Source organism: Mesoplodon densirostris, chromosome 5, assembly GCF_025265405.1.
Source record: "Mesoplodon densirostris isolate mMesDen1 chromosome 5, mMesDen1 primary haplotype, whole genome shotgun sequence".
Classification (NCBI taxonomy): domain Eukaryota; kingdom Metazoa; phylum Chordata; class Mammalia; order Artiodactyla; family Ziphiidae; genus Mesoplodon; species Mesoplodon densirostris.
Genome location: NC_082665.1, coordinates 11,709,497 through 11,734,131, shown reverse-complemented (window position 1 = coordinate 11,734,131; position 24,635 = coordinate 11,709,497). Strand labels below are relative to the sequence as shown.

General features: G+C 39.0%; 2 protein-coding genes across 3 annotated transcripts in view; one reads left to right on the top strand and one right to left on the bottom strand.

Moving 5' to 3' along the window:
* Window positions 1–13,785, top strand: part of SON (SON DNA and RNA binding protein) — a 31,538-nt gene extending 17,753 nt beyond the window's left edge. Inside the window, 8 exon segments of the mRNA XM_060098532.1 lie at window positions 4,682–4,792; window positions 5,768–5,884; window positions 10,020–10,167; window positions 11,863–11,934; window positions 12,041–12,156; window positions 12,706–12,834; window positions 12,836–12,892; window positions 12,895–13,785. Of these exon segments, the coding sequence (XP_059954515.1) occupies window positions 4,682–4,792; window positions 5,768–5,884; window positions 10,020–10,167; window positions 11,863–11,934; window positions 12,041–12,156; window positions 12,706–12,834; window positions 12,836–12,892; window positions 12,895–13,080 (936 nt within the window). The 3' untranslated portion in view covers window positions 13,081–13,785.
* DONSON (DNA replication fork stabilization factor DONSON) lies at window positions 8,706–24,447 on the bottom strand. 2 transcript variants are annotated; one of them, XM_060098534.1, is made up of 11 exons: window positions 23,708–24,447; window positions 22,878–22,958; window positions 21,312–21,515; window positions 19,932–20,110; window positions 18,320–18,498; window positions 17,623–17,704; window positions 17,411–17,515; window positions 16,611–16,809; window positions 15,690–15,902; window positions 14,801–14,946; window positions 8,706–8,800 (listed from the first exon to the last, which is right to left on the bottom strand). In XM_060098534.1, exons 1-10 carry the CDS (start codon window positions 24,011–24,013, stop codon window positions 14,809–14,811), a joined length of 1,686 nt encoding a protein of 561 aa, XP_059954517.1. In that variant the 5' UTR covers window positions 24,014–24,447; the 3' UTR covers window positions 8,706–8,800; window positions 14,801–14,808. The 2 variants fall into 2 exon arrangements, with proteins under 2 accessions (XP_059954517.1, XP_059954516.1); XM_060098533.1 differs by lacking the exon at window positions 8,706–8,800 and having other exon boundaries at window positions 12,980–14,946.
* Between the last annotated feature and the right edge of the window lie 188 nt (window positions 24,448–24,635).

The following is a 24,635-nucleotide window of genomic DNA, read 5'->3' as shown; positions in this document are numbered from 1 at the left end:
AGTATTGACTCTTGATTCCCTGTCAGGGGTTGAAATAAAGACTTTATAGAGAAAAGGAAAGTTCTTCTAAATGGTCAACATTTTAACCGAATAGTACTTTAAATTTTTTTACCTGTTAGTCTTTTTCATTTTAACAAATGTAAACGGAATTTGCGGTTCTTTAGTTTTGAGCATGAAACATTTAGGCAAAGATCACAGATTTGATCTCAGCTTTGCTATGATCCTTAATCCCCCCCAATTGTTTTGCACATGAGTGCTCTTTGACATAAGTATGAGTGGATAGACGTGGATGGATCAACATAAATCCATATCTTACGGAATATCAACTCATCAGACTGTGTGCCCTACTGCCATAGCATCGTCTTCCTACCCAGAAGCCAACCAGCATCATCCTCAGTAAGGAGTGACTGCAGAACCTTGATCATATTTGTGTCAATTTGATTTATAAGTGAAATCAAAAGTGTTGGAAAACATTTTAAAAACTGTCCTTGGGGGCATTAATTCTTGGTAATAAAGTTAGCAGAGACTTATTGGGTAGAAGATATAAATGTAGTCTCTGACATAAAATTTGCATGGGTTAACTATTTATCATAAATGTCCAGAGGTAGCTTGCCATTAAGTCTAGTGATTGTTTACATGTTAGGACAGTTTTTCTCTCTGGCAACTGTGCTTGATTTGTTACTATTGAAGAATATTTCCCTGTCCAGTGGAGCTAAAATTCCCTTATATTTAGAAGCTCTAAATTTTTGAAGTTTAGGAAAGCTGAGTTCTTGTGGTGAGACGAAAATTTTAATTGAAAATAAAACAACTAGGTCCTGGCAGTGCTAGAATGTGTTAAGTACAGCTTTGTTGTTCATTCTTCTCTCCTTAGATTCTCCTAGGTGATTAACATGGAATTTCTTTACCATTTAATGGTTTATCTGTTTCTTATTATAATTCATTTGGATTAAATGTACAAGTTAACTAAGAGTTGCACTAAGGAATTTTATGTGAAATAATGAAAAGGTTCATAAATCAGTTTTTAAAACCGAGCCACGTAACAACTGAGGCAGTGTGTGTTTAGTGTGGCTTTTGTTTCTATAGTTTTCATTTTCTACATGAACCTCTTTGTATTTTATTAATTTTAGCTAAATATTTTAAAATCATGTTTTGTGTGTAGGTTAGGTGCTTTTTCTTTAATTCTATTTTCTTACAATTAAAAATTTCCTTTTTTACCATCTTTTAATTTGAGATACCTGCAGTTACCTCTGTAGAAAATAATTTGCCTATTACAGGGATTATTTTTTCCTTACCTGACGGACCACCTTCTAATAATTCTCTTTAGTTCTTTTATATACTTTCATTGACTTTATAGGAAATACTTAAGATAATTGTTCTATTTATATAAACAGTTGGGTTGACAAAGTGGGGAGGTAAATTGACTTAGAAGGGTTTTTTAAATGAGGAAGATATAGAAGATACACAGTTAGTTACAACTTAGGCCATGAAATGCATGTTACATGGTGTCAATTATATGTGTTTCATTAGTCCTGACAACTTTTTAGGTTATGGAAGTAGTAATCTGCTATGTTACTGACGTAGAGGGGTGAAATAACTTGGACAGGTTTTTATTAATGTGAGAACTGGAATTATAATTCAGGATACTCTTTTATGTGGATTTCACCTTTTAGAACAAGTCCTAGGGAGAAGGAAATTAAACATTTCCCCCCATTATAATACCTAGAGTATTACTACACATTACATAGAAAGTCTATCGTGTATTAGTGGAAATAAATAAGGCTTGATGATAGCTTGATAACAGTATTATGTACAGTTTAAGATAATTTTCCCCCCAGTTTTTAGCATTCTAAAACTTTTAGCATCATTTTGGTACCTTTTACACATTGCTGTCTTTGAGCAACATTAAAAGATGATTAAGACTCTAAAGCCCTGCTACACTGTATAGTTTACTATATACTATATATACACAAACACTATACAGGCCAATACAGTAGTCATTAAGTGAACCACTGAAAAATCAGTTGTTTAATTGCACTAGACACATTTCAAGTGCTTATTAGCTTTCACTGTAGAAAATTCTGTTGGACAGTGCTGTTCTAAAGGGTAGCTGTGATATTTTATGAGTGTTTTAATACTGATGCATAACATTTGGTGTAGTCTTTGAATATTACTGCTTTGGGGCTTTTTATTGCATATCCTGAGTTACCTTGAAAACCTGGAAATATGCTTTTTGATAACAAACTCTAGAGAATCCTTAAGAGATTAAGATAATCTTGATTGATTCTACTTTGAGTATATTTTTCCACATTAAAAAGTATGAATATGAAATTAATAGTCAAATTACTATTTGGTAATAAAGTTTTGACATGAACTTACAGCTCACTTGGTAAACCTGTTGAAGAATAAATGAAGTTGTATTAGGAAAAAACTAGTTGTAATTTTATCTAAAGTAAATTTATATTAAATCCCAATGTTGATATATTAAATAAATACTATTTAAATAAATAAATAAAAATTCCTTTCAGAGTGAGATGTGAATTTAACATATAATATTACTGAGATTTGAATGAAGTTTCATCCTGAGGATAATGATGGGGTATTTAGGTTACCTGCTACTTAATAAAGGTTAAAAGAGAAAAAAGTATGAAGATATAAAAATGTCTTCAAAAGGAAGAATTCACAGATAGATATGTTAATTTGCTTTCCAGTTGGGAAGAAGTAATTTTATTCTAGAAAAGTTGGGAGTTTTCGGAGCCATCTTAACTACATTTTTATGGCTAATTTACAGTTGGAAATTGGGGGATCAGAGCTTGGGGTGGTCATGGGTAGGTGCATTTTTCTCAGTATCTCCTCTGAGTTTTGACTTTTTAGAATAAAAACCTATTATTTTACACCTAAATACCCCAACACTTAGATTTGTAGATGGGTATGAAACCCAAAGTAAGTCTGGCAAAGTTAAAGAACAGTACTTGAGATATATTTAGTGGGCTTTCAAAAATTACTTTGGTGATCTTAACATCTAAGGCCAAAGGAATGTAAATTTTGATCTAAGATATCTGGGTTCCCACTTAAAGTCCCAGCAGGTGATCACAATTGTAATAGAAGTGAAAAGTGAACCTACTAAGTTTTCTAGTGTTTCAATCTGACTTTGCTTGCTTATGTAACCCCAGAAATATTCTAATTAGTGTGGATAATTTACTAAGTTGACTAAGAAATTAGGACCTTTCATAAATGAGATATGTAAGCAGTCTAATAAACAGTTACGGAATGAATTCAGTTTCATTCTGCTTTCATTTTAAGAAGGCAAATATATAGAAATCTGTAGTTTGGTACCTTGTGGAAGAAAAATTGAGTTTTGCTAAAGGAATCTTACTAGGTGATTCAGCAAGGTAACTAAGAATGGTGGAGTGATTAAGGGGTTCTGAAGATGGGAAAAAGGAAGGTTAGCCATCTTTATGCATGAGGTATAATTGTTCTCTCAAAGTCACATACCCTTCTCAACTATATAGGTCTTATTTTTAAAAGAAGTATTTCATACTCAGCTACACAGTCAAATTACAGGTAACCTTAGTTTAGCTTTTTAAAAAAACCTTTGTTATTTTACTGACTTCCTTGTATTTGTCACATCCATGCAGTACTTACTAGTCATTCTTTGTAAATGAATTTAGGAATACTTCATGGCAGATAAGCGTTTTCCAAAAATGAATTTTCTTGGGTGAAATACTAGAAAATATTAATGGGTTAAGTAGTGTTAGAAGAAAAACAAGTATTAAGAATTGGTGAGTTGACACACATCAACCTAACCTCTTGATGTTAGAACAAAAAACATCAAATTTTTCTTTCTCTGGTTGAGCCCTCCACAAATTTGGCAAATACGGTATTTGCTCTAAAGATTATCCTTAAAAATTTCCTGGACATTATGATACTTCTTAAAAAGTTAAGTCCCATCTGCTTAGCTTAAGCTTTTTACAAGTATAATATGAGCTTTGAAAAGGAGGACCTAAGACATTTCAAACATAATTTAAGTGTTTCAATTAATTATGTACCCCACAGAAATATTTTAACTTTCATCATAAATGTACATAAACTGAAAACAAAAGATCCATTTACTTATATAGTAAATATATTCTTTGAAGAAACCGAGTTCCTAAGACCAAACTATATGAACAACTGCAAGTAGGTGAAAACATGTGCAGACGAGTGAAGGAACGATCACTGATGTGATAGTGGTTTTCTCCTTATTTAAGAACCTTGCTTATTGCTTTTGAGGGTTATGCTGAGAAGTAGGGTAAAATGAAAACTGCTAATGAGTTACAAAATTAATTGTTCAAAAAATTCTCATTTATTATAAATGACCGTTTTGTTAGTGAAGGCCAGAGATTAAGTTCTTCATGGAACTTTCTATGATTGTAATTTGATGTAGTAGAAAATATGAGGAAAGAAGTCGGATTTTAGGTTGAGTTCAACTGCTGCCTGATACTTTTTGTAACTTACCTTAAACAATCCTTGTCTGTTTTCCAAGGTTAGTTTACCTTTTGTAGAGTCTTCTCCCTACTTTACAAAATTTTAATATATAAAACTTATTTTGTTTTTGACATGAAGCAACTAAAGATACGAGCATTTTTCAGAATTTAGGGGGTCTGTTGTTATTTGAGATAATTATCTGTATTTTCTTTCTTAGCCTGTGGACATCTCTACAGCAATGAGTGAGCGGGCACTTGCTCAGAAAAGACTCAGCGAGAATGCATTTGACCTTGAAGCTATGAGCATGTTAAATCGTGCTCAGGAACGGGTATGTAGCAGTTTTAATATCTACATGATCATTTATCTAGCAAGCTCACTTAAAGTGATTTGGGGCTTGATCATTCAGTATATGTTGTGTACTGTGGGGCAGGAGCTGTTTCTTGAGAGAATAAAAATAGAAAAAATTATCTTCCCCTAAAGAATTTATAATCAATCTAATGTATAAAAATGGCTGAGTGCCTATAGTAGCCCTGTGAGGTGTATTGAGTTTCCATTTTCCATCTGAGAAGACAGGTAAAGAGTGGCTAAATGAGGCCCAAGGTCACAAAACTAGTTAAGTAGGGAACTGGGATCCAAACCCAGACAGTCTGAATCCAGAGTCTGTGCTTTTTTAACAGTGGACAGCAGCTGCATAGGCTGCTTTTCTATGATAAATATATGGAAGCAGTAAGTACATGTTCAGAGAGAAAGTACATTGCCTGACAATACTGGGTGTTCAGTAAATATACTTTGAATGAATGACAGCTAATTCTTTATCACAGTGTTTGAACAATTTCCTATGTTTATTATTCTTTAACTATGTATCTTGAATTTATTCTTGATTTGTAACACTTCAAAGAAAGTAAAAATTGAGGTTGTCAAATTAGCATGCACTTATGAGATATGTAAGCAGGAGGGCAAGGATCCTTTGCCATATGAGTGATTTTCTATATTTTTCATGTATCCGTGTGATATTTTGAAGAATGAGTGTCAGCTATGCTTTTTAGTTGTTAGAGATATATCTCAAATTTTATCAGTGGGATCCATTGAGCAATTACTGAACTCTGCTGCTTTGGAATGTTTAGGAAAAGAATTTTAAAGATGTACAAATTCAGTATATTGTTTTTGAAAAGAATATTCAAGTCTGTTATTAAGCCTTTTCAGGAACTAAGTAAACCATTTCATTTAGGGAATTAAATTAATACCAGTAGCACTTTAACTAGAGAAGTAATTTTACTTAATTGAGGCCTCTTCTTTTCTTCAGATTGATGCCTGGGCTCAGCTGAACTCTATTCCTGGCCAGTTCACAGGAAGTACAGGAGTACAGGTTCTGACACAAGAACAGTTGGCCAATACTGGTGCCCAAGCCTGGATTAAAAAGGTACACAACATATGCACATACAAAAGTGTCCACGTATGAAGTTAAAATTTTTAAGAAAATGTTTTATTAAAAGTGCAGCAAGAGGCCAGTGAATCTAACCGATTTCATGGTAAATTTGCTATGTGTATATACTCCAGGATGGACACTGAAGATGGATCGATTGATGAGACAATGGCTAATGTATAAATATGGCTCAAGAGCCACTTAATTTATATCCTGCTGCTCCTGGGTTTTGTGGGGGTGGTTTTTTAAACTGTGTTTTGAATGCTAACAGTGTATCTCAGGTGCTGTTCAGAATATTCCACAGTTCCTGTTGGACAACCAATCTAATGATTTCAAAGCAGTGGTTCTCAGATTTTTTCTCATCATGGGATACTTTATTACAGGTGTATTTTTGGTGCACTACCCCCAAGAGCCTTCTGCCACCTGAGTTTCCGTCCCTCTATTCCTGTGCCCTTCTCTCCCTCTTCCTTAGTGCCTGCGCCCTCCTGTAAGCTCCCTTGGCCCCTAGTCCTCATTCCTGTTGTGATCTCCAGCCCCAGGTCCCCATGGTTGTCAGCTGTTCGTTACAGCAAGTGGTTGGGAGGCCCCAGTGTTAGTGCTGCATGTGGTGATCTTGCCAGGGGTCTGGAAAGCTGGGGGAGGATGGCTGAAGTGTTGGGTGGGCAGTGCTGAAGGGTGGGGAATCGGGTGGGATGGGGATGGCGAATACTGTCTGTGGACCACCATTTAGGCCCTGGTGGCCTCTGGTGATCCACAGGTTCAATTTGAGAACCGCTGATCTCATGAAAAAACAGGATATGTAAGACCTAAATTCAAGGGAGAGGACGGACGCCTCGTGCTGTGAAGATGTAGGTGCTCCTGGTTTCAGATTCCTCCTGCAGTGAGACGTGTGAACTCCACCTACGGCTGCCTCGTTGTTGGGGGAGTCTTAGGTGGTTACAGAGGGCTTTCTGAAGAAAAATGTATTCTGGTGAAGGGAGTGGCTTGGTTGGATGGGTGTTGGGGAAATTTGTTTCAGGAGTACTGGCAGCATAGCAGTGCTGAAACTGGGAGGCTGTGTGGTCTAATGGATTGGGAAGGTTTCTTTATCCTGCTGTACTCCTGACTCCTTTTGTGATTGTGGCAAGTAATTACTTGGAATTTCAGTCTCCACGTGCCTTCTTCCTGCCTCGCAGGGTGGTGATCAGTAATGGGATGGGTACCTATAGAAAACTGCTGAGAGTGCCAGTGAGTGAGCTGAATTTCTGAAAAATCATATTTTTTGTTGCTTCGGACCTTTTAATCTCGTAACTTTTTTTTTCAATTTTGATAGCATTATCTCTGGTGATCTTATTAACAAATTAATGTAAAGCATATCCTTACTTTGCCTGCCCCCCTTTTTGGGGGAGGGGGGAATAGTTGCACCAATATGTATATAGTGAGTACACAATCAAGTTGGTTAAAAAAAATTACAACTTACGTAGTTTACTAGGGGTTGATGTTGGAAAAAAGATGAAAATATAGCAAAATATTTTTAAGCTTGAATTAGTTTTGGACTAATTATATTACAGTATTTAAGATACCGAAGTGATTCATGTAGTGCTTGAAAAATGGCTTTCATCTCATTGGGAATAATTATAAATGTACATCTGTTTCTTTAAGTTTTAGTTCTTTAGTACTATTGAATGTTGAAGTTGAGTTACTCCATATTTCAGAAAGTTAGACTTGAAGTTTATGTGGGTGTTTAGCACATGATAATTAAATAGTCATGTATATCACTAGGTAGAAACTTCAGAATGTGATTCCATTGCAGAGTTGGTCCTCATTTGTACAGTGACGTTCTGATCCATACATAATGCTACAGACTTCTAAACATCATCATCACTTTACATAACTCTTACAAAATGATTAAATTGGTTCCCTGTAAACTTTCCCTTAATTTTTTTTGATTTCCAGTCCTGTAGACAGTTGGCAGATTTTAAATAATTTACATCATTTAAAATGTAGACATAAATCATTTTTGCTAAGTTATCACAAGAGAAAGATGTGTTCATTCATCAGACCAAATTTTTAAATGATTATAGAAGAAAGCAGTGCTTTCAGGAAAACTTCCATTTGTATGTTACTGAACAATATATGCTGCTAATATCAGTTAAGGCCAGGAACATTTTATTTATAAAAATGAGCAAAAGCATGGAAAAAGTCATTAGGCAGCTAGAAATTTAACATTCATCTTCACTGTTAAATATCACAAACTGTCTACTTGTTTCATTTAGTAGAAAACTTTTTCAAAATGTTCATTTGGTGTTTTCTTGCCTTGCTGTAGGCCCGCACCCTCTTTTAATGTTAAAGAGTACATGGAATGCCAACATTCCATATTCTTTACTTTGCTGCAGTGTATTCTTAGATGAAAAAGTATGAGACTTTATTATTAGTAAGAAAAAATTTAAATGGTTATTGATTTGAAAGAAGCTTTATTTTCTGGAATGAAATGATTTGGACATGACCTGATGAATATTGTTTACTTCTGTAGTCTCATTCATTAGCTTTTTGTTGAACTGTATACACACTGGTGTAAAGATTTGAAGATATTAGAGAATGGAAACAAAATCGGAAACCTGCGTTACTGGGGATTTGTATTATACTCTGCACAGTTGCCCTTTTTTTTAGGAGTGTTTCCTGGAAAACAGGGGCGGAGGAACCTGGAAGTAAGTAAAAGTAATTTTAGGTGTGTAGCAACAAGGCAGTCGGTATCCAAGCGTCAGCTACCTTTTCTCTGTCCACCAACACTGCATGGCCTGCACCAAGTAAGGAACTGAACCAGGGGTGCGTTTTTACCTCCACAGCTGCCTCCTTCCATCAGAGCACCGTGTTGAACTTAATGTCTAGTCACACTCCATTGGCATGTTTTCTCCCCAGCAGATCATTAAAAAGCTGGGAAAAAATAACAGTGCACAGTTTTACTATGGTGTAAAACCAAGATTTAAAAATTCACTATTAACTTATCAGTAGAGGAGGTGATTAATGTATACTATGTCTAGAGCTACCAAAATTTTTGACTGCCTCTGTGGATAAGTTAATGACTTTTGCTTACATTTTCTAGAGCATGTAAATCTAGAATGTTTAATAACAAGGGGAAATAAAACATGATTTGGAGATGTATGTTATAAATTTTTTTTAAATGCCCATAAAGATCAACAGTAGAATTCAGTGGTTTGTTACACATACACGGATGCCCTTTAAAAAGAGGCATCACATAGTCCTTAAAGTGTGAAAATAACTGTTGACCATGCTAATGTATATAGTTGTGCATCTTACGACATTAAGTGGTTTGCTGCTTTGATGGAAATTATGGTTCAGTGGGTTGGATACAAGAGAGATGACTGTTCACAGAATAACCTGTGAACTTTCACCCCTCTGTATGGAAACTTGTTTCAGGGCCAAATCCTTGTAGCTGTCTTCTTGCCCCGGTCAGTGCCAGCCCTACTATTCACAACACTGCTGCTACCGAGGCCTAGGTATGTAAACGTTTAAGGAGTTTTTTAAAAGTCTTTTTAACATCAAGTTAGGTTTTAAAAGAATTCAAAATTCAGTTTGGTATAATTACAGGGTATTTTATGTGTTATCTTTCTGCTTCATAGGGATTTTCTAAGTAAAATATTTATACTTGATTTATGGTAGAATGGGGGGGGGGAAACTTTGGATGATAACAGTATGCTTCTTCAGTGTCCAAACTATTTCTAAATGATTTCTAGGCTTTATTCATTAACTAGGTACACCTGGGACAATTAATATTATTGACTGTTTTAACATTGCCTTCTTTTTATTTTGCAAGCTAAGAAGAGATACCAGTGAACCTAAATAGTGGACGAAAACAGGAGTGTTCTAATTTTTTTTTTGGAGGGGGGCACAAGGGCCACTGATGTAAAACTGCCATTTGACTTATTTGACTTTCAAAATACTGTTATGTTTATGTGAAAATAATTAGGACATACACATTACAGTATGTATATAAGTATAGAAGCATTTAATTGCTGTAACTATAACAGATCTAGAAGTAAAATAAGACTTCTTTCTTTAAAAAGTTACACTGAGTTTGTAGTCAAATTCTAACTATAAAATGGGGATATTTTACCTTTCTTTCTTTGGATAGGATCAGTTCTTAAGAGCAGCCCCAGTAACTGGAGGAATGGGAGCCGTTTTGATGAGAAAAATGGGCTGGAAAGAAGGAGAAGGATTAGGAAAAAACAAAGAAGGAAATAAGGAACCTATCCTAGTTGATTTTAAGACAGATCGAAAAGGTAAGTTTTTTTAGAATGTTTATTATACCTCCTTTAACATTTAGGATTTCATTACTATCATAAATTCTTCGGATGTCAGGGATCCTGAACTGGAGGCACTTCTTACAGTATATATAGCTTTTTGTTAGGAAAAAAGTGTTTAACCCATTTTCAGAAGCTTTATGTATAGATGGAGACACTAATTTGAGCATAAAAGGCAACAACCTTTGTTACGTGCAATATATGATTAAGTTTTTAATTAGATTTCATATTTAGATAGAATTTCCATTTTGTTTTCTCTTGACAGGGAACATGTGCTTGTTTTTGTTTCTAGGATTTATTTTTTCTTTCAAAGAGATTTATCCCACATATTCTCCTCATTTCCTGTTAGAGAGCTCTGTTTAGTCTTCACTTTCTAAACCCCTTTTGCACATCCCTTTTTCAAGCTCCGTAATTGAGTTCTGTTGGGTCGGGACTGGAGAGTAGACCAACTGCTGGCAGCAGTGTTACCTCTTCACATTGCATTTCTTCCCTTGGAATAATGTCCATTGTAGAATCACATGGGGCCGCCAGCTAAATGTGATTTCAATAGCTTGTTTAAACCTGATTTTTAAAAACTGGAAAATTTAAAACATTTATTTTCCTTATCTTTGTAATCAGAAAGTTAAGTTGAAGTTAATGGAGTTAAATTATTGTCCTAATGAATTTGGAAACCGACTAGCTCTGACCAAATTATGTATTTTAAAAAATGTTTTGCATCCAAATTTCTACATTGTCATCTACCAAGAATAATATGTTGCCATTTTATTCCAAATTGGAGAGAATTTATTGTAATAGTGATACTTGGAAATAGGCTGGAAGTAACACAATCATCCAATAATGCAGCATTAATGCAAATTGTAAATTAGAAAAAGACATTGTATTTATTGTCACATTGACATTATACTGCTTATACAAGTTGAATAGATTCCGTGTGTCATAAAAGGTGGTTTATGAGAAGACAACATCTGTGGGTGCATTGCATAATTCCAGGGAATAGTCCCTTTGGAATTGTGCAGTGTGGCCTGGGTTTGGGAAAGCATAGTGGCAGAATTGGCAAAGAACTGGTTGAAAAATTCCCCCTAGGATAAATGGAAAGCATTGATTTTAGTTAGGAACGTAGCTAAACCCCTTTTGGAGAGTGAGGCTGAGGCTGTTGGTCTTTTGAGTACATCTCACGTTTGAAGTCAGAAAGGGCTTGTTTGCTGGAAAAAGAAATGGATCCATTTATCCACGAAAGCGCCTTTCTCACTTTTTCACTTTTTTTTGGCCTAAAATCCTCGACTTCTGGGGAACATACTTAAACTGAGCATCATTTTTCAAGGCATGAGAAACCTTTAGAAATCATTTGCAAAGAGCCACTACTTTTTAAACTTAGGAAGAAACAGATCTGGAGTTATTGATAATTATAGCATTTATATATGTATTCACATATTAACTTTTCTGAAAATTTTAATTTTGTACAATTTCCAATACTAAGATAAATGAAGACAATGTACAGATTTACGTATTGAAACAACAAAAGAGAAGTCAAGATCAAGGGTGGTGGGTGGGTGTTGACTTCTATTTGAGGGCCTGGATTGAGGTTTCAGTTTCCTATAGAGGGAGTAGTTGTTTCGCCGTATTGTAATTTTAAATGCTTTGAAATTTATTCAGTGATCATTGGGTTTTTTTAAGGTCTTGTTGCAGTAGGAGAAAGAGCACAAAAGAGGTCTGGAAACTTCTCTGCTGCAATGAAAGATCTGTCAGGTGAGAGTACAGTTTTGAATTTCTTCTTATTCCACCTTCCCCTTGAATTCAGATTTGTTGCCTCAGATGTGGAGATAATTATAACTGGTTATTTTTTTCTCTGCAGGCAAACATCCTGTGTCTGCCTTGATGGAAATCTGTAATAAGAGAAGGTGGCAACCACCTGAATTTCTCTTGGTCCATGATAGTGGCCCTGATCATCGCAAACATTTCCTCTTTAGGGTAAATATGAATTTCTGCATTAATTGTATACATTTGTTAATTTGATGACTTAATGTTAGAGGGTGAGAGATAAGCATTATATGATCACAGGATTAATGTATTTGTTTGTGGGTTGGGAATGTGTATATGTGTATATGTTTTAATGTGACCTGTTAATATCCTATTATTTTTTAAATGTTGGCGGGAAAGATGTGGGCAAAATCTGGTGAACAATTTGTTGACCTTTTCTAGTGGAATGTGGGGAACTATTTGTTTTTATCAGGCTTCCCTCCCGCCGTGCCCCCCCCCCACTCCGTGCTTCAATTTGGAGACCTGCTCTTAATTTGCAGTCCCTTTTCCCAAATGATTTGCTTCTTTTAGGGTTGAGATTTATTTGACTTACATGGTATGGGTTTTATATTTTTGTAAATTATCTTCTAGCATTTAGTGAAAAAATTACAAAGCTAATAGATATTAAAGTTTGATGCTGTTCTTATTGTATGTTTTTCTTGAATAGGTATTGAGAAATGGAAGCCCTTACCAGCCCAATTGTATGTTTTTCTTGAATAGGTATTGATAAATGGAAGCGCTTACCAGCCCAGCTTTGCCAGCCCTAATAAGAAGCATGCTAAAGCCACAGCAGCTACTGTGGTTCTTCAAGCAATGGGCCTTGTACCAAAGGACCTCATGGCTAATGCCACTTGCTTCAGGAGTGCCTCACGTAGATAGATTGAGGTTTTATATTAATCATTTCAGATAATTTTACTCTGCATCACAATGTATTTCCTCTTTAATGTTGTAAATATTTGGCAATTTAAGACATTGTGTAAAAAGCAATCTGTACAAACATCTCCAGGCTTTGATTTTTGTACCATGGAAATTGTATTTAACCATACAGGGTTTTGGTATGTTTATATTGTTTACCTTAGTGATGTATTTGTTTAAGTGGCTAACATCCAAACGACTGTTTGAAGGCATCCGTAATCTTCAGTGTGGAATGTTAAATAACGCTTTTATACTGTATTTTGTACTATGATGTCAACTCCCCTTACTTATGGCTAGGCTGCTGTAACACTTGCCTGTAATCAGTGAAGGGCTGTGCACCTTGTACTAGTTCACAATGGGTTCTGCTGGACAGATACTGGGCCAGTGTTATTGAGGTAATCAAGCAAGATCTGTTCCACAGGGCTAACGCCGCCGTATCCCCTTTAAATTTTGTAGAGGTTATAAAAAAAAGAAAGTGGTATGTTGTGTGATGATCAGCACTAAGTCCTGCGTTTCTGTCAAAAGCCACTTGGGCCATGAATGAGAAGGGAGTTAAAAGGAAGTCTGACTAGAATTTTACTGCAGAGGCCAAGTACATTTAGTATGGCATTGAGTTGTGATATAGTTTTACTTTGATGTGCATTTTGAATTTCAGCTACACCTAGATAGACGTAAAATGATAATTAAAATGCTGTAACCAACTTACCTAATAAAATCGGCACCCAGCCACTATTTTGTTGACTATGAGAAGGGTTAAGTTTCTGTTAATTTTTAGGGTCTGATTGATAGAATATTTCATGTGTATTACAGTGGTATTCATATGCTATGTCTCTAAACTTTATTTTCAAAAGCTTAAGGCCCAAATATAAACTTCTCTGGAATAAACGTGGTGTTTTATTTTCTGGATTACAAAGTGAACACATACTTCTTCACTACTGTTACTTCTTTACCCAATGCTTTTGATTTCTAAGCACTTTTATTTAAGAAAATTTGAATTATATATATATACACGCACATACACAAATACCTACAAGAACATATTAAATACTACTTTGTCATGATAGCTGAGCATACTTTACAACTCTTAACCCTATTCTATATGGAATACAAAAATACCCTTATCTGAGTTAACATGCATTACAACAAGTAATATGTATTTTGAGAATAGAGGAATTGTAAACAGGTAGGAAAACAACTAAGGTGGAAGCGTCAACAATCAGCTCAGTAGATGCTGTCTACATTTGTTTTCTACCTTTGTAAAACTAGAACTTGCTAATAACAATCCTAAGGAAATTGTTAAAGATAGTTTTGCCCTGATGCTGTTAGTCACAATGGCATGAGATAACTGATACTAAGCCTCAACTTCCATTTGCAAGGAAACACTCAGTTTTCTACCCAATTTATAATTAGGATAATCGATCTAGAATTTTCATTCAAGGTTTTTGAAGTTTTTAAAAAGTTCATATCTGAATATCTAATCAAAAGAATAAAAACGTTGATTTTTTTTTTTTTTTTTTTTTTGGCGGTACGCGGGCTTCTCACCGCTGTGGCCTCTCCCCCTGCGGAGCACAGGCTCCGGACGTGCAGGCCCAGTGGCCATGGCTCACGGGCCCAGCCACTCCGTGGCACGTGGGATCCTCCCAGACCAGGGCACGAACCTGCGTCCCCTGCATCGGCAGGCGGACTCCCAACCACTGCGCCACCAGGGAAACCTTAATCCTATTTACTGCTTAGTGCATGTAATAAAAGTATTGTAAAAGGTTAATGTTTGTAAACATTTGAGTATTTTAAAAGCTATATTCCTTTAAACTTCCGAAGTGAACTTTAAAGCCAAAGATATAAGAATCTTGAATTTCCTTGCTAGAAGGCTTTTTTCCTCAAAGATTCCTTTTAGGCTTACTTTGGTGTTCAGGATCTCCAATTATAAATGAAGTCATGCATTTCCACATGCCGTAAAGATGATTTCCCCAGTATCGGTGTTTGACTAAGGTGGTCCAGAGTTTTAGGGTGCAATCCACAGTTGGCAAGCTCCTCACGAATGGCCTCCTGTGGAAATTCGTATGCAAGTCAGTAAAAAGCACTGTCAGAGTCCTTGAAAACTGATGAGTTTTTTTAAATTACCATGGGCTCTTTGACAAACAGATGCCTTACTCAGTAAGGGCAAATTCATTGTTATCATCATTATCCCTAGAAACTCATCCTAAGAATTTCTGCATAATGACAGCATCCGAAAAGAATAATTTTGGTTATTTTTATAAGTCTGGCAAATGGATAAAAATAGTTTTAAAGGTCTCATTACCTCTAAGTAAAAAGCTGTATGTCCAAAATTAAAGGCAGATACGTTGTAAAGCAGCTACTTCAGTTTTAAAGTGTGGATACGTATCTAGAAACTGCTGGATCACATGAAACAAGCAGCTCATCCCTCCCCGAATCTAAGAAAAAGTTCTATAGAAAAAAAAGAGGCCTATGCAGCTAAATAAACACCCATAATTATTTATTTACCCCCACCCCCGGTCTGGATCTGAGAGGACAACGAAAACTTGCCTTTTGTTTGGGAAGTTCTTTAGTCAGTGTTGAATACAACAGCCTGAGTTCATAAAATTTACCTCACACACACAAAAACTATATAGTCATTATCCCTTCCCTCTTAGTAATTGTAATTGATAATATTAGGCAGTACAGTTTAATAACCTGAAACACCAGTTTGGCTCAGCATAAATGACTGACTGCCTCCATCCATCTAGTTTGAGAAAACTGCAACTAAATCTGTTTACCAGTTGTCTACTTACCTTATCCAGTACTTTATCCTTTGCTGGGCAGATATTAAATACAGCAGTTGGCTCATGTGTATACAGTCCTGCAGAAAATGACCCTCTCTGTGAAGATCTGAGTAGCATAGTCACGGCATGTAGAGAATGAGGCATGATAGGACCTGTAATCTCCAAACTAAATTGATCTCTGTATCCAGAAGGAGCTTGTGTCTTCACATTTACACTTCGCGCCTTCAAAAAAAATTTAAAGAAAATTATGGTCACCATCTCTCAAGCTTTTGTCCCTAGCTAAAAACGTGATCAGTAACTTCTCATTTGGGTATTCCTCTCTTTAACAGTTAAGGAACAAGAGTAGTTCATAAGACATCAAAAGAATGTGACATGAGTAAAAAATGTTCAGTAATTCTGTTTCCAGCATCCTCTCCTCCAAATTACGAGGCTGTCAATTTAAGTATTAGTTCTAGAGAATGTAACTTTTTAATATGGTATCTTTTCTGATTAATGCACTTTCAATGCATAGTATTAGGAAAATAAAAATTAGATTCTGTTGCTATTACATTCAACATATATCACACACATGAAAATTACATGTGTAATTCTTCAACAATATGGACATATAGGTATTCTTTTCACTTATCCACGCTCCAGTTTTTGATTCTTGGCTCTGTTCTTTCACTGGTTATGAAAGGCAAACTTTAAGAAAGCAACTTTTCCTTATGGTCATAATTCAAATATAACTTTTCATATAATTCCTTTGATGATAGCTTTATATCAAGGAATTTTTTTACTGGGAGGAAAGAAAAAGAAAATATGCGCCATGTAAAAATGTCAGGAGTTATTAAAATACCAAGAATTTACCGTATCAAAAAAGGAAAAGTATGTCTTTAAAAGCTAGGTTATGAGGATTAGTGTAGAATTTCTTTTTTTTCTTTTTATTACCTTAAGCATTTGCATTGTGGCGCCTCGGAAAGCTATAGGTGATAAGAGGGTTGGTGGAAGTCCTGCCTGGGGACCTGAGGTAGCAATTAAACTCTTACAGTTGATCAAAAAATTTAGCAATGTAAAGGTATTCGTTCCCTTCACCAACACAACAGACTCGGGTCTGTGATCCATTTGGACTTCATGTATCTCTTTACGCCTGAACATGACAATCAAGGAAACTGCAAATGCAAATCCCATACCCAAAGGAAGAACAGTTATCTTAATCCTGAATCACCTGGAACCCTCTTCCCCCACTCCAAACCGGCAATGCTCTTGCTAATCCTCTTCACTGCAATTATAAGGCATCTGAACGATCAAAATGATTTTTTTGACCATCTGAATTAGCTAGAAATTGATACCTAACAAAAACTGATTTCTTCTCTCGTCAAAAATATGTTCCAGTCCCCCCACAAACTTAACCAAAATAGAATATTTTCACTTAAAAAAGTTTAATAATTGTTCATGGCTTTTTGGTACTTAGGGGTTTTTTAATGTCATGATGGAGTATCAGTTTTAATATCTTAAAGATAGTTTAAGATTATAGTTAAATAAAACTGTCAGTCAGTATTAATTACATTGCTAAAGGGAATTCCCTGGAGGTCCAGTGGTTAGGAATCTGCGCTTCCACTGCAGGGGGCAACTGGTCGGGGAACTAAGATCCCGCATGCTGTGTGGCACAGCCAAAAAAAAAAAGTTACACTGCTCACTAGCTTAATTCAATGAAAATAAATTCTAGTTAACAGCAACTGAAAGGATACAGCTTGATAGAAAGTGCATCTGGTTTTTTAATTTTATCTCGCACACCCATCTCTTCCAGCCATGAAAAGCTTTCTTCTTCGTCCTCATCGCTGACTGCTTGCTCCCTAGGAAATTGCTATAGTTAGTCAGGGTTCCCATTTCCTAAAGCTGTTTCCTCTATACTGAACCCATAAGTCACCAGCTGATGTAAAAGGTTATTTTAATCACATACTCCCCATGTCCCAAGCTTGTTCCAGACGCTTTCCTCTTTTCATGGCCACTTTCTTTTATTAAAGGCAAAGAAAATTCAATACCTGCATGAGAAAAGAAAAATGTAACTATGTTTTCTTTAATATAATCTGAAGGAATTAAACAGGCGTGCCCGACTTGTAGAGAGTATATTTGAAAATGAGTTTTTACTCCTGATATATTAAAGCAGTACTTTTCGTGCTTTCTTGACGGCAGCTCACAACACACATATCTCCTTGAAACAAATGGTTCAGGACAATACATAGTCTCACTACATGTGGTACTGTTTCATCAAGTATATACTACTCTATTTCATTTTTTTATAAGGTGCTGAATGAGTCCACTGAATAGATTTCATGATCCACTAATGAGCTGACCCTCTTTAAAGATCATGTTATCAAAAGGGGGTAGATAATTTGTATTATAAAAGAATTTCTATAGGAGTATATTCAGATTGGGACATTCCAGCTTGATATATGTTTAGAGATCAGAGAAGGGAACACAACTTAAAGCTTAACTAAACACTGGAAAAAAATTAAAAAATGAATCAAATAATTCTTAAAACAATTAGATAAAACTGGTAGAAAACAATTCAACTGCTAAAAGACAGTTCAAATTTTAGCTTTTAAGGAGTGTTTACTATATAGTGTGGTATTCTCACTTTAAACCTATAGTTTTACCTTCGTTTTTCATAGCTTCTCTTAGACCTCTAGCTGTAGGAGAGATGAGAGCCGTGATTACTTCCTCTCCTGCTAATCCCGCTGCACGGAACAGGACAGTAAACTGATAGGTACAAACGTAGAAATAGGGGCAAAGTTTTGTCTTCAGCAGATTATACAGAGAAGTAAAGCTCACAGACCTATGAAGAAAAACATTTTTCTTTAGGCATTATTAAAACTAACTCAACATCTAAAATTTTTTTTGTATAATTTAATTTGATACTCACCTGATTTAAAACACAAATATTACAGGTAATGGTCTGAATTTTTGCCATGACATAGAACTTGGCTTTTTAAAGGACTGAAATTGGTCACAGGACTCACTGATGACTTCTAAATACTTTAACGAACAGTGTTTACCATTTAAACACTAGCCATTATTTCTTTAAACAAAACTTAATTGATAACTGGTTGCTGACTTTTTTTTTTTAATAAATTTATTTTATTTATTTATTTTTGGCTGCGTTGGGACTTCGTTGCTGCGTGCGGGCTTTTCTCTGGTTGCAGCAAGCGGGGGCTACTCTTTGTTGCGGTGTGTGGGCTTCTCATTGCGGTGGCTTCTCTTGTTGCGGAGCACGGGGGCTCTAGGCGTGCGGGCTTTGGTAGTTGCGGCACGCGGGCTTCAGTAGTTGCGGCCCGCCAGCTTAGTTGCTCCGCAGCATGTGGGACTGTCCCGGACCAGGGCTCGAACCCACGTCCCCTGCATTGACAGGTGGATTCTTTTTTTTTTTTTTTTTTTTTTTTGCGGTACGCAGGCCTCTCACTGCCATGGCCTCTCCCGTTGCGGAGCACAGGCTCCGGATGCGCAGGCTCAGCGGCCATGGCTCACGGGCCCAGCCACTCCGCGGCATGTGGGATCTTCCCGGACTGGGGCACGAACCCGTGTGCCCTGCATTGGCAGGCGGACTCTCAACCACTGTGCCACCAGGAAAGCCCAAGGTACAGGTGGATTCTTAACCACTGCGCTACCAGGGAAGCCCTGGTTGCTGACTTTTAATAAGCAGCTTCTACTGATGAGAAGGGAAGCAGCCATTGGCAAAAAGTATAATAACATTAAAGAATTAGGTCTCTATATCAAACACTTATATATATATTCCACAACTACGTAAAGAGTGAATAAGAGCTGGGAATTCCCTCCCTGTCTGGTGGTCAGTACTCCGCGCTTCCACTGCGGGGAGCACGGGTTCAATCCCTTTGGTCAGGGAACTAAGATCCCACAAGCCGTGCAGTGTGGCCAAAAAAAAATTTAAAATTAAAAAAAAGAGTGAATAAGAGCTAAAAAAGTAAACAATTAAAATTTTTTTTCTTTTTGGCTGCACCACGCAGCACGTGGGATCTTAGGTCCCTGACAAGGATTGAACCTGGGCCACAGCAGTGAAAGCGCCAAGTCCTAACCACTGGACCGCCAGGGAATTCCCCAAAAGTAAACAATTTAAATGTTAGTTATTACAGTTTAAATAAAGTAATTCAGAAGGACACAGAAATCCATCTACTACTGTTCATCTCCACATCATAAATAAAATAAGGAGAAAATACTGCTAAAATGGGTTGCACGAATTTTTACTCTTCTTACCAGTCACTCATTAAAATGTGTTGCAGGGTTTCATCATTTGACCAAGGGTTTGTCTTTCCAGCCATTTTTCTGTCAGCTCCAATACGAGGGAACAGTGGTAGCCAAGACAAGGCAGGGTGCAGCCAATAGATAAGGCTCTGCTGGAAGGCACAACGCAGCTCAGTGGAGAGTTTGGGATCCTAAAATACAAAGATGATATTGGACAGTTCTTGCCCCAGCAGAAATACAGAATTTAATTAAAAAGACACTGAATATACCAAACACTTATTCTCAGGATCTTTACTGCTTCCTGTAAGAAAGTGTTAATAACTGTTACAGGGGCTAAAATGTAGTTTAGTATTGTTTGGGAAAACCTTCCTTGCCAGCCATTACAGTCTGTTAAACCACATACCAGAAGGGACGCTTAGACGCAGATGGGAACATTCGCCTGTCTCTACCACCCTTGAGAACAGTGACTGTCACTCTTTATCACCAGGGCGGGGGGTGTGAGGTGTGTGTGTGTGTCTGTGTGTCTGGGTGCGTGTGCGCGCGCATGTGTAACACTATATTCAACTCCCTCCCCTTGTAGCACTGTTTCAAAAGTAGCCAATAGGGCTTCCCTGGTGGCACAGTGGTTGAGAGTCTGCCTGCTGATGCAGGGGACACGGGTTCGTGCCCCGGTCTGGGAAGATCCCACATGCCGCGGAGCGGCTGGGCCCGTGAGCCATGGCCGCTGGGCCTGTGCGTCCGGAGCCTGTGCTCCGCAACAGGAGAGACCACAACAGTGAGAGGCCCAAAGTAGCCAATAAAAACCGATAATCCCAATCACAAATCACATGGATCTATTTATCAAAAAAGATGTACCAAGGCCTCTTTCAGGTAATCTCTTTTAACCTAGTTTGAGTTGATGAGCTGCTTGAAAGTAATGCAATTACATTTCTCTAAAACCTTTCTAGCACTCATTAACTCTTCTAAATTTACAACAGACCATCACCCAGGTGGTAAGAATTAGTGCATTTAAAAAATACAGTACACATTATGTGAGAAAACCAGTAAAATAACCAATCTGTCTTTGCAATCCTACTCCTCAACTGCTTTTCATTTCCTTATATTTTCTTTCTCAAAAGGCCTTAGAAAAGGATAGTGTAGTTCAAACAATTCCTGCCTGCAGCAGTGACTAATTCTCAGGACAGGTCTATAAATTTCACAGGCAGTTACTAAATCTGATTTAAAAACAGTATGAAAGCAGCATTTGGGAAACAAAAAATTTCCCAAGTCTCTGTGTCTTTAAATGTCAAAAGAAAAACTTAATGGAAGGAAATATCTTTGATATTTTGCAGAGAAGTACATTTTACACTTAATTTGTTACTTTTAAGCATAGCTATTTTCTTACAGAATTACCTGTATATTTTGAGGCAAAGTAACTTCTGTTGCCCTACAATGCTGGATGACACCTTGAGCCTCTTCCTGTGCTTTCAAATGATCTGCCCAGGTAAAGGGTTGAGAAGAGGAGAAAAGGAGTCGAGTTTTAATACTCCAGTCCACAGGTAACTCAGTACTTTCTGAGGATGGACTATCAGATTCGGAGAATGATACATGAGGAGTCTTTCAGAAAAAAAGAACACAAAAATTAGTAGAGTACCAAGGAAAAAACCCTTCAATCTATAGAATTCATCAACTAACATACTCATGACCACTGAAATTTCAAAATGTTATGAACGGTACAATAAATAACACTGAACGTATACTACACACTGTGAAAGAGTCTGGAAAGAGCCACACTCAACCGTTAACAGGGATGTTACCTCTGGAAAGTGGGAATTTCTTGTTGAGGCTGGTGGCAGGGTAGGTTTCACTGTTTCGTGTATTATAGTTCTATATCGGTTAGTTTCAAGAGACGTACTATTTTCACGGTCACGATTTCAAAACATCTACTATTGATACTGCTATCAAAGCAGAAATCTTCCAAGTATTTTTGAAAAAGCACTTTTTAAGCCTCTAAAACTCTGGAACCAGGTCTAAGTTGCTCTTGCAGGTAACTGAGGTTGGGTTCTTAGAGGCCATATTTAAGAAGCATTTGCCGACCTCAAAAATTCCTCCCAAACTGTTCTGCTGTCAAGTCAGTATTCTCCACGTTACAATGATTCTTCTAGATGACATTATTAAAAAATAACAGGGAAGGGGGAACTATTTCCAAGAGACCCGAAGGCCATTTATTTGCAGGGAAGGGAGACTGGGTCTTGGGAGCTCTTCTAGCCTGCTCCCGTTAGGAAAATCTATGCATTTGTTAAACTATCACGAAAGAAGCAGCTGAGGAATGGAATCAAGAAGCGTTTCTGGGGCTTCCCTGGTGGCGCAGTGGTTGAGAGTCTGCCTGCCGATGCAGGGGACACGGGTTCGTGCCCCGGTCCGGGAAGATCCCACATGCCGCGGAGTGGCTGGGCCCGTGAGCCATGGCCGCTGAGCCTGCGCGTCCGGAGCCTGTGCTCCGCAACGGGAGAGGCCGCGGCAGTGAGAGGCCCGTGTACTGCAAAAGAAAGAAAAAAAAAAAAAAAGAAGCGTTTCTGTGTGTATGGTGGTAGGGAGGTTCAGTGATATACCACAAACTGTGGAACTAATCTGGGGATTTGGTTGGAAGATGCAGTGAAGGATTAAGTTCAAAAAGCAGCTGAGCCTGGAGGCATTGGCTCTGAGTAATGAGCTGGAGTTGTCACTACCTACAGAAGGGCGTGAAAACTGTCGGGGGCAGAAAGAAAACCCACGTCTACGCCTGCTTTAGCACTGGTGCCATTATAAACATTACCACAACATACAAAGTCCTTTACCAAGGCTGATGCCTGCCATCTTTTCAACCCTGGTAGAGATGATCACTCAGGGCTCTCTGTGAAACTATCTTCCAAGTAAAACACTTCTGAGAAGTATACACTTACAAGAATATACCCTCTAATGACATTTAAAAAGTATTACCTGGGGTAATTCAGTAATGGCTGTTCTTTCAGGAATCTTCTCTTCCCATAGCAAATCATTTTCTTGATTAGAATCTAAAAACTGAGGTTAAAAAATGGTCCTTTTAAATTATAAATGATGCTGGAGTTCGCTTTAAACATGTAGACCTTCACCTGGCATACAAGTTTCTCAGCAAGTGCAGGAATTCACGTGAGCGCAAATCAGTGTAAACAGGATTTCACTTCAGTTTTGTGCCTGAACTTTACTATCAAAATGGACCGGGAAAAGGGCAGGTGATTTGCGCAACTAAGAACTCAGTGATCAATAATCTCAGTTCAAAAGATCCAAAAGGTTGTGGGGTAAGACAAATACTAGTAAATTCTGACCCCATCAATACTCAACATTCCCCCAACCCCAGAATAATTTTGAGCGCGTGAGCAGACAGACACGGAATCACGCAGGAAAGAGGGTCCTGTAACCTTCCCATCAAACGGTGGCCTTCCAGGTGTAGTGCCAGGATTACTCGGAGCTCTCGTCCCACTGATCTCCAACCCCCCACCAGACGGCTGCAGCCCAAACTCCCCCGCCGCGCGCCGGGCGGGTCCGCGGGGTCCACTCCTCAGGACGGGCAGGCCCCGCAGGTCCCGCGGCAGCTTGCGAAGCGCACTTCACGCCGCCCCGAGCTCGCAGGGCAGCCACCCCCAGGGCGCGGGGGCCCCTGAGGCCGCGGGCGGCTTCAGCTTCGCGCCCATTTCGCACCTGGAACGCGAGAACCCGCCATCCCTACTTCACAGCCGAATCGACCCACGAACTACGAGAGCCCCTCGGCTCCCGGGCACTAAGACACTCACCGGGCCCGGCGCCTCCTGCTGGCCGCGGGACGGCCCGTTGGGAGGCTCGGCGGCGGCCCGCGGCCGGTTGTCCAAGCGGGCGAAGGGGTTCCTTCGGGACGCGGCCGGGCCGCCGCCGCCTCTGCCCGCTGCCGGGAAAGGGCGGAGGGGCAGCCCGGCCGTCAGGGCGGCGCGGCGGGTCGCCGGCTCGGGCCGCTTCTCGGTCGGGGAGGCGGCCCCAAGGCTCCGGCCCCTTTTCCGTCGGAGCCGCAATGTCTCTGGCGGCCTTTTGAAACTGGGCGAGTAGCCGGGTACCGACAGAGCCATCACGCGCCGCGGAGGCCGAAGACACGGCCTGCAGCACCCGCAGGCGCTTCCCGCGCGCCGCGGCCCCGCCCCGACGTAGCCCCGCCCTCGCGGCGTCTCTCGGCGCGTGTGCCGTACGGCGCCCGCGAGGCCCCGCCCCCGGCTGTGTTCCTCCGAGGCCGAGGGCACGCGAGGGCCCTGCTCCTCGCCGGGCGCCGCCTTGGCGGTCTGGTTGGGTCCTTGGCTGTAGTCCGGTCGCCGGGTGCTAGGTGGCTGGGAAGCACGCGGTCCTGCGCACCGGGATAGATGAGCGCTGTTCAAATCCGCAGCAGGGTGTGATGAGCCCCAGGCACGGCGCCAGGATGAAAACGAAACGTCACACTTGAGCTGCCCCTTCGATAAGCTTCCAGAGCGCGGCAGCGACGTCCAAAGCTGGAGAGGGAGGCCTGGGCCTCCTTCCCCTCCCCCCGAAACAGAGAGCCCCAGCAGGAAATCAGCACGCCGGCTACGCAAGCGCAGTCTCCCGCCCCGCTTCCCAAGCATCGCCACTGCAGCCTTCCACACAAACACTGCAGTGGTCACGGACGAGTTACCGTGATGCTCCCGTTCGATCCTGAGGAAACCCTGGAGTGAATGAATATTG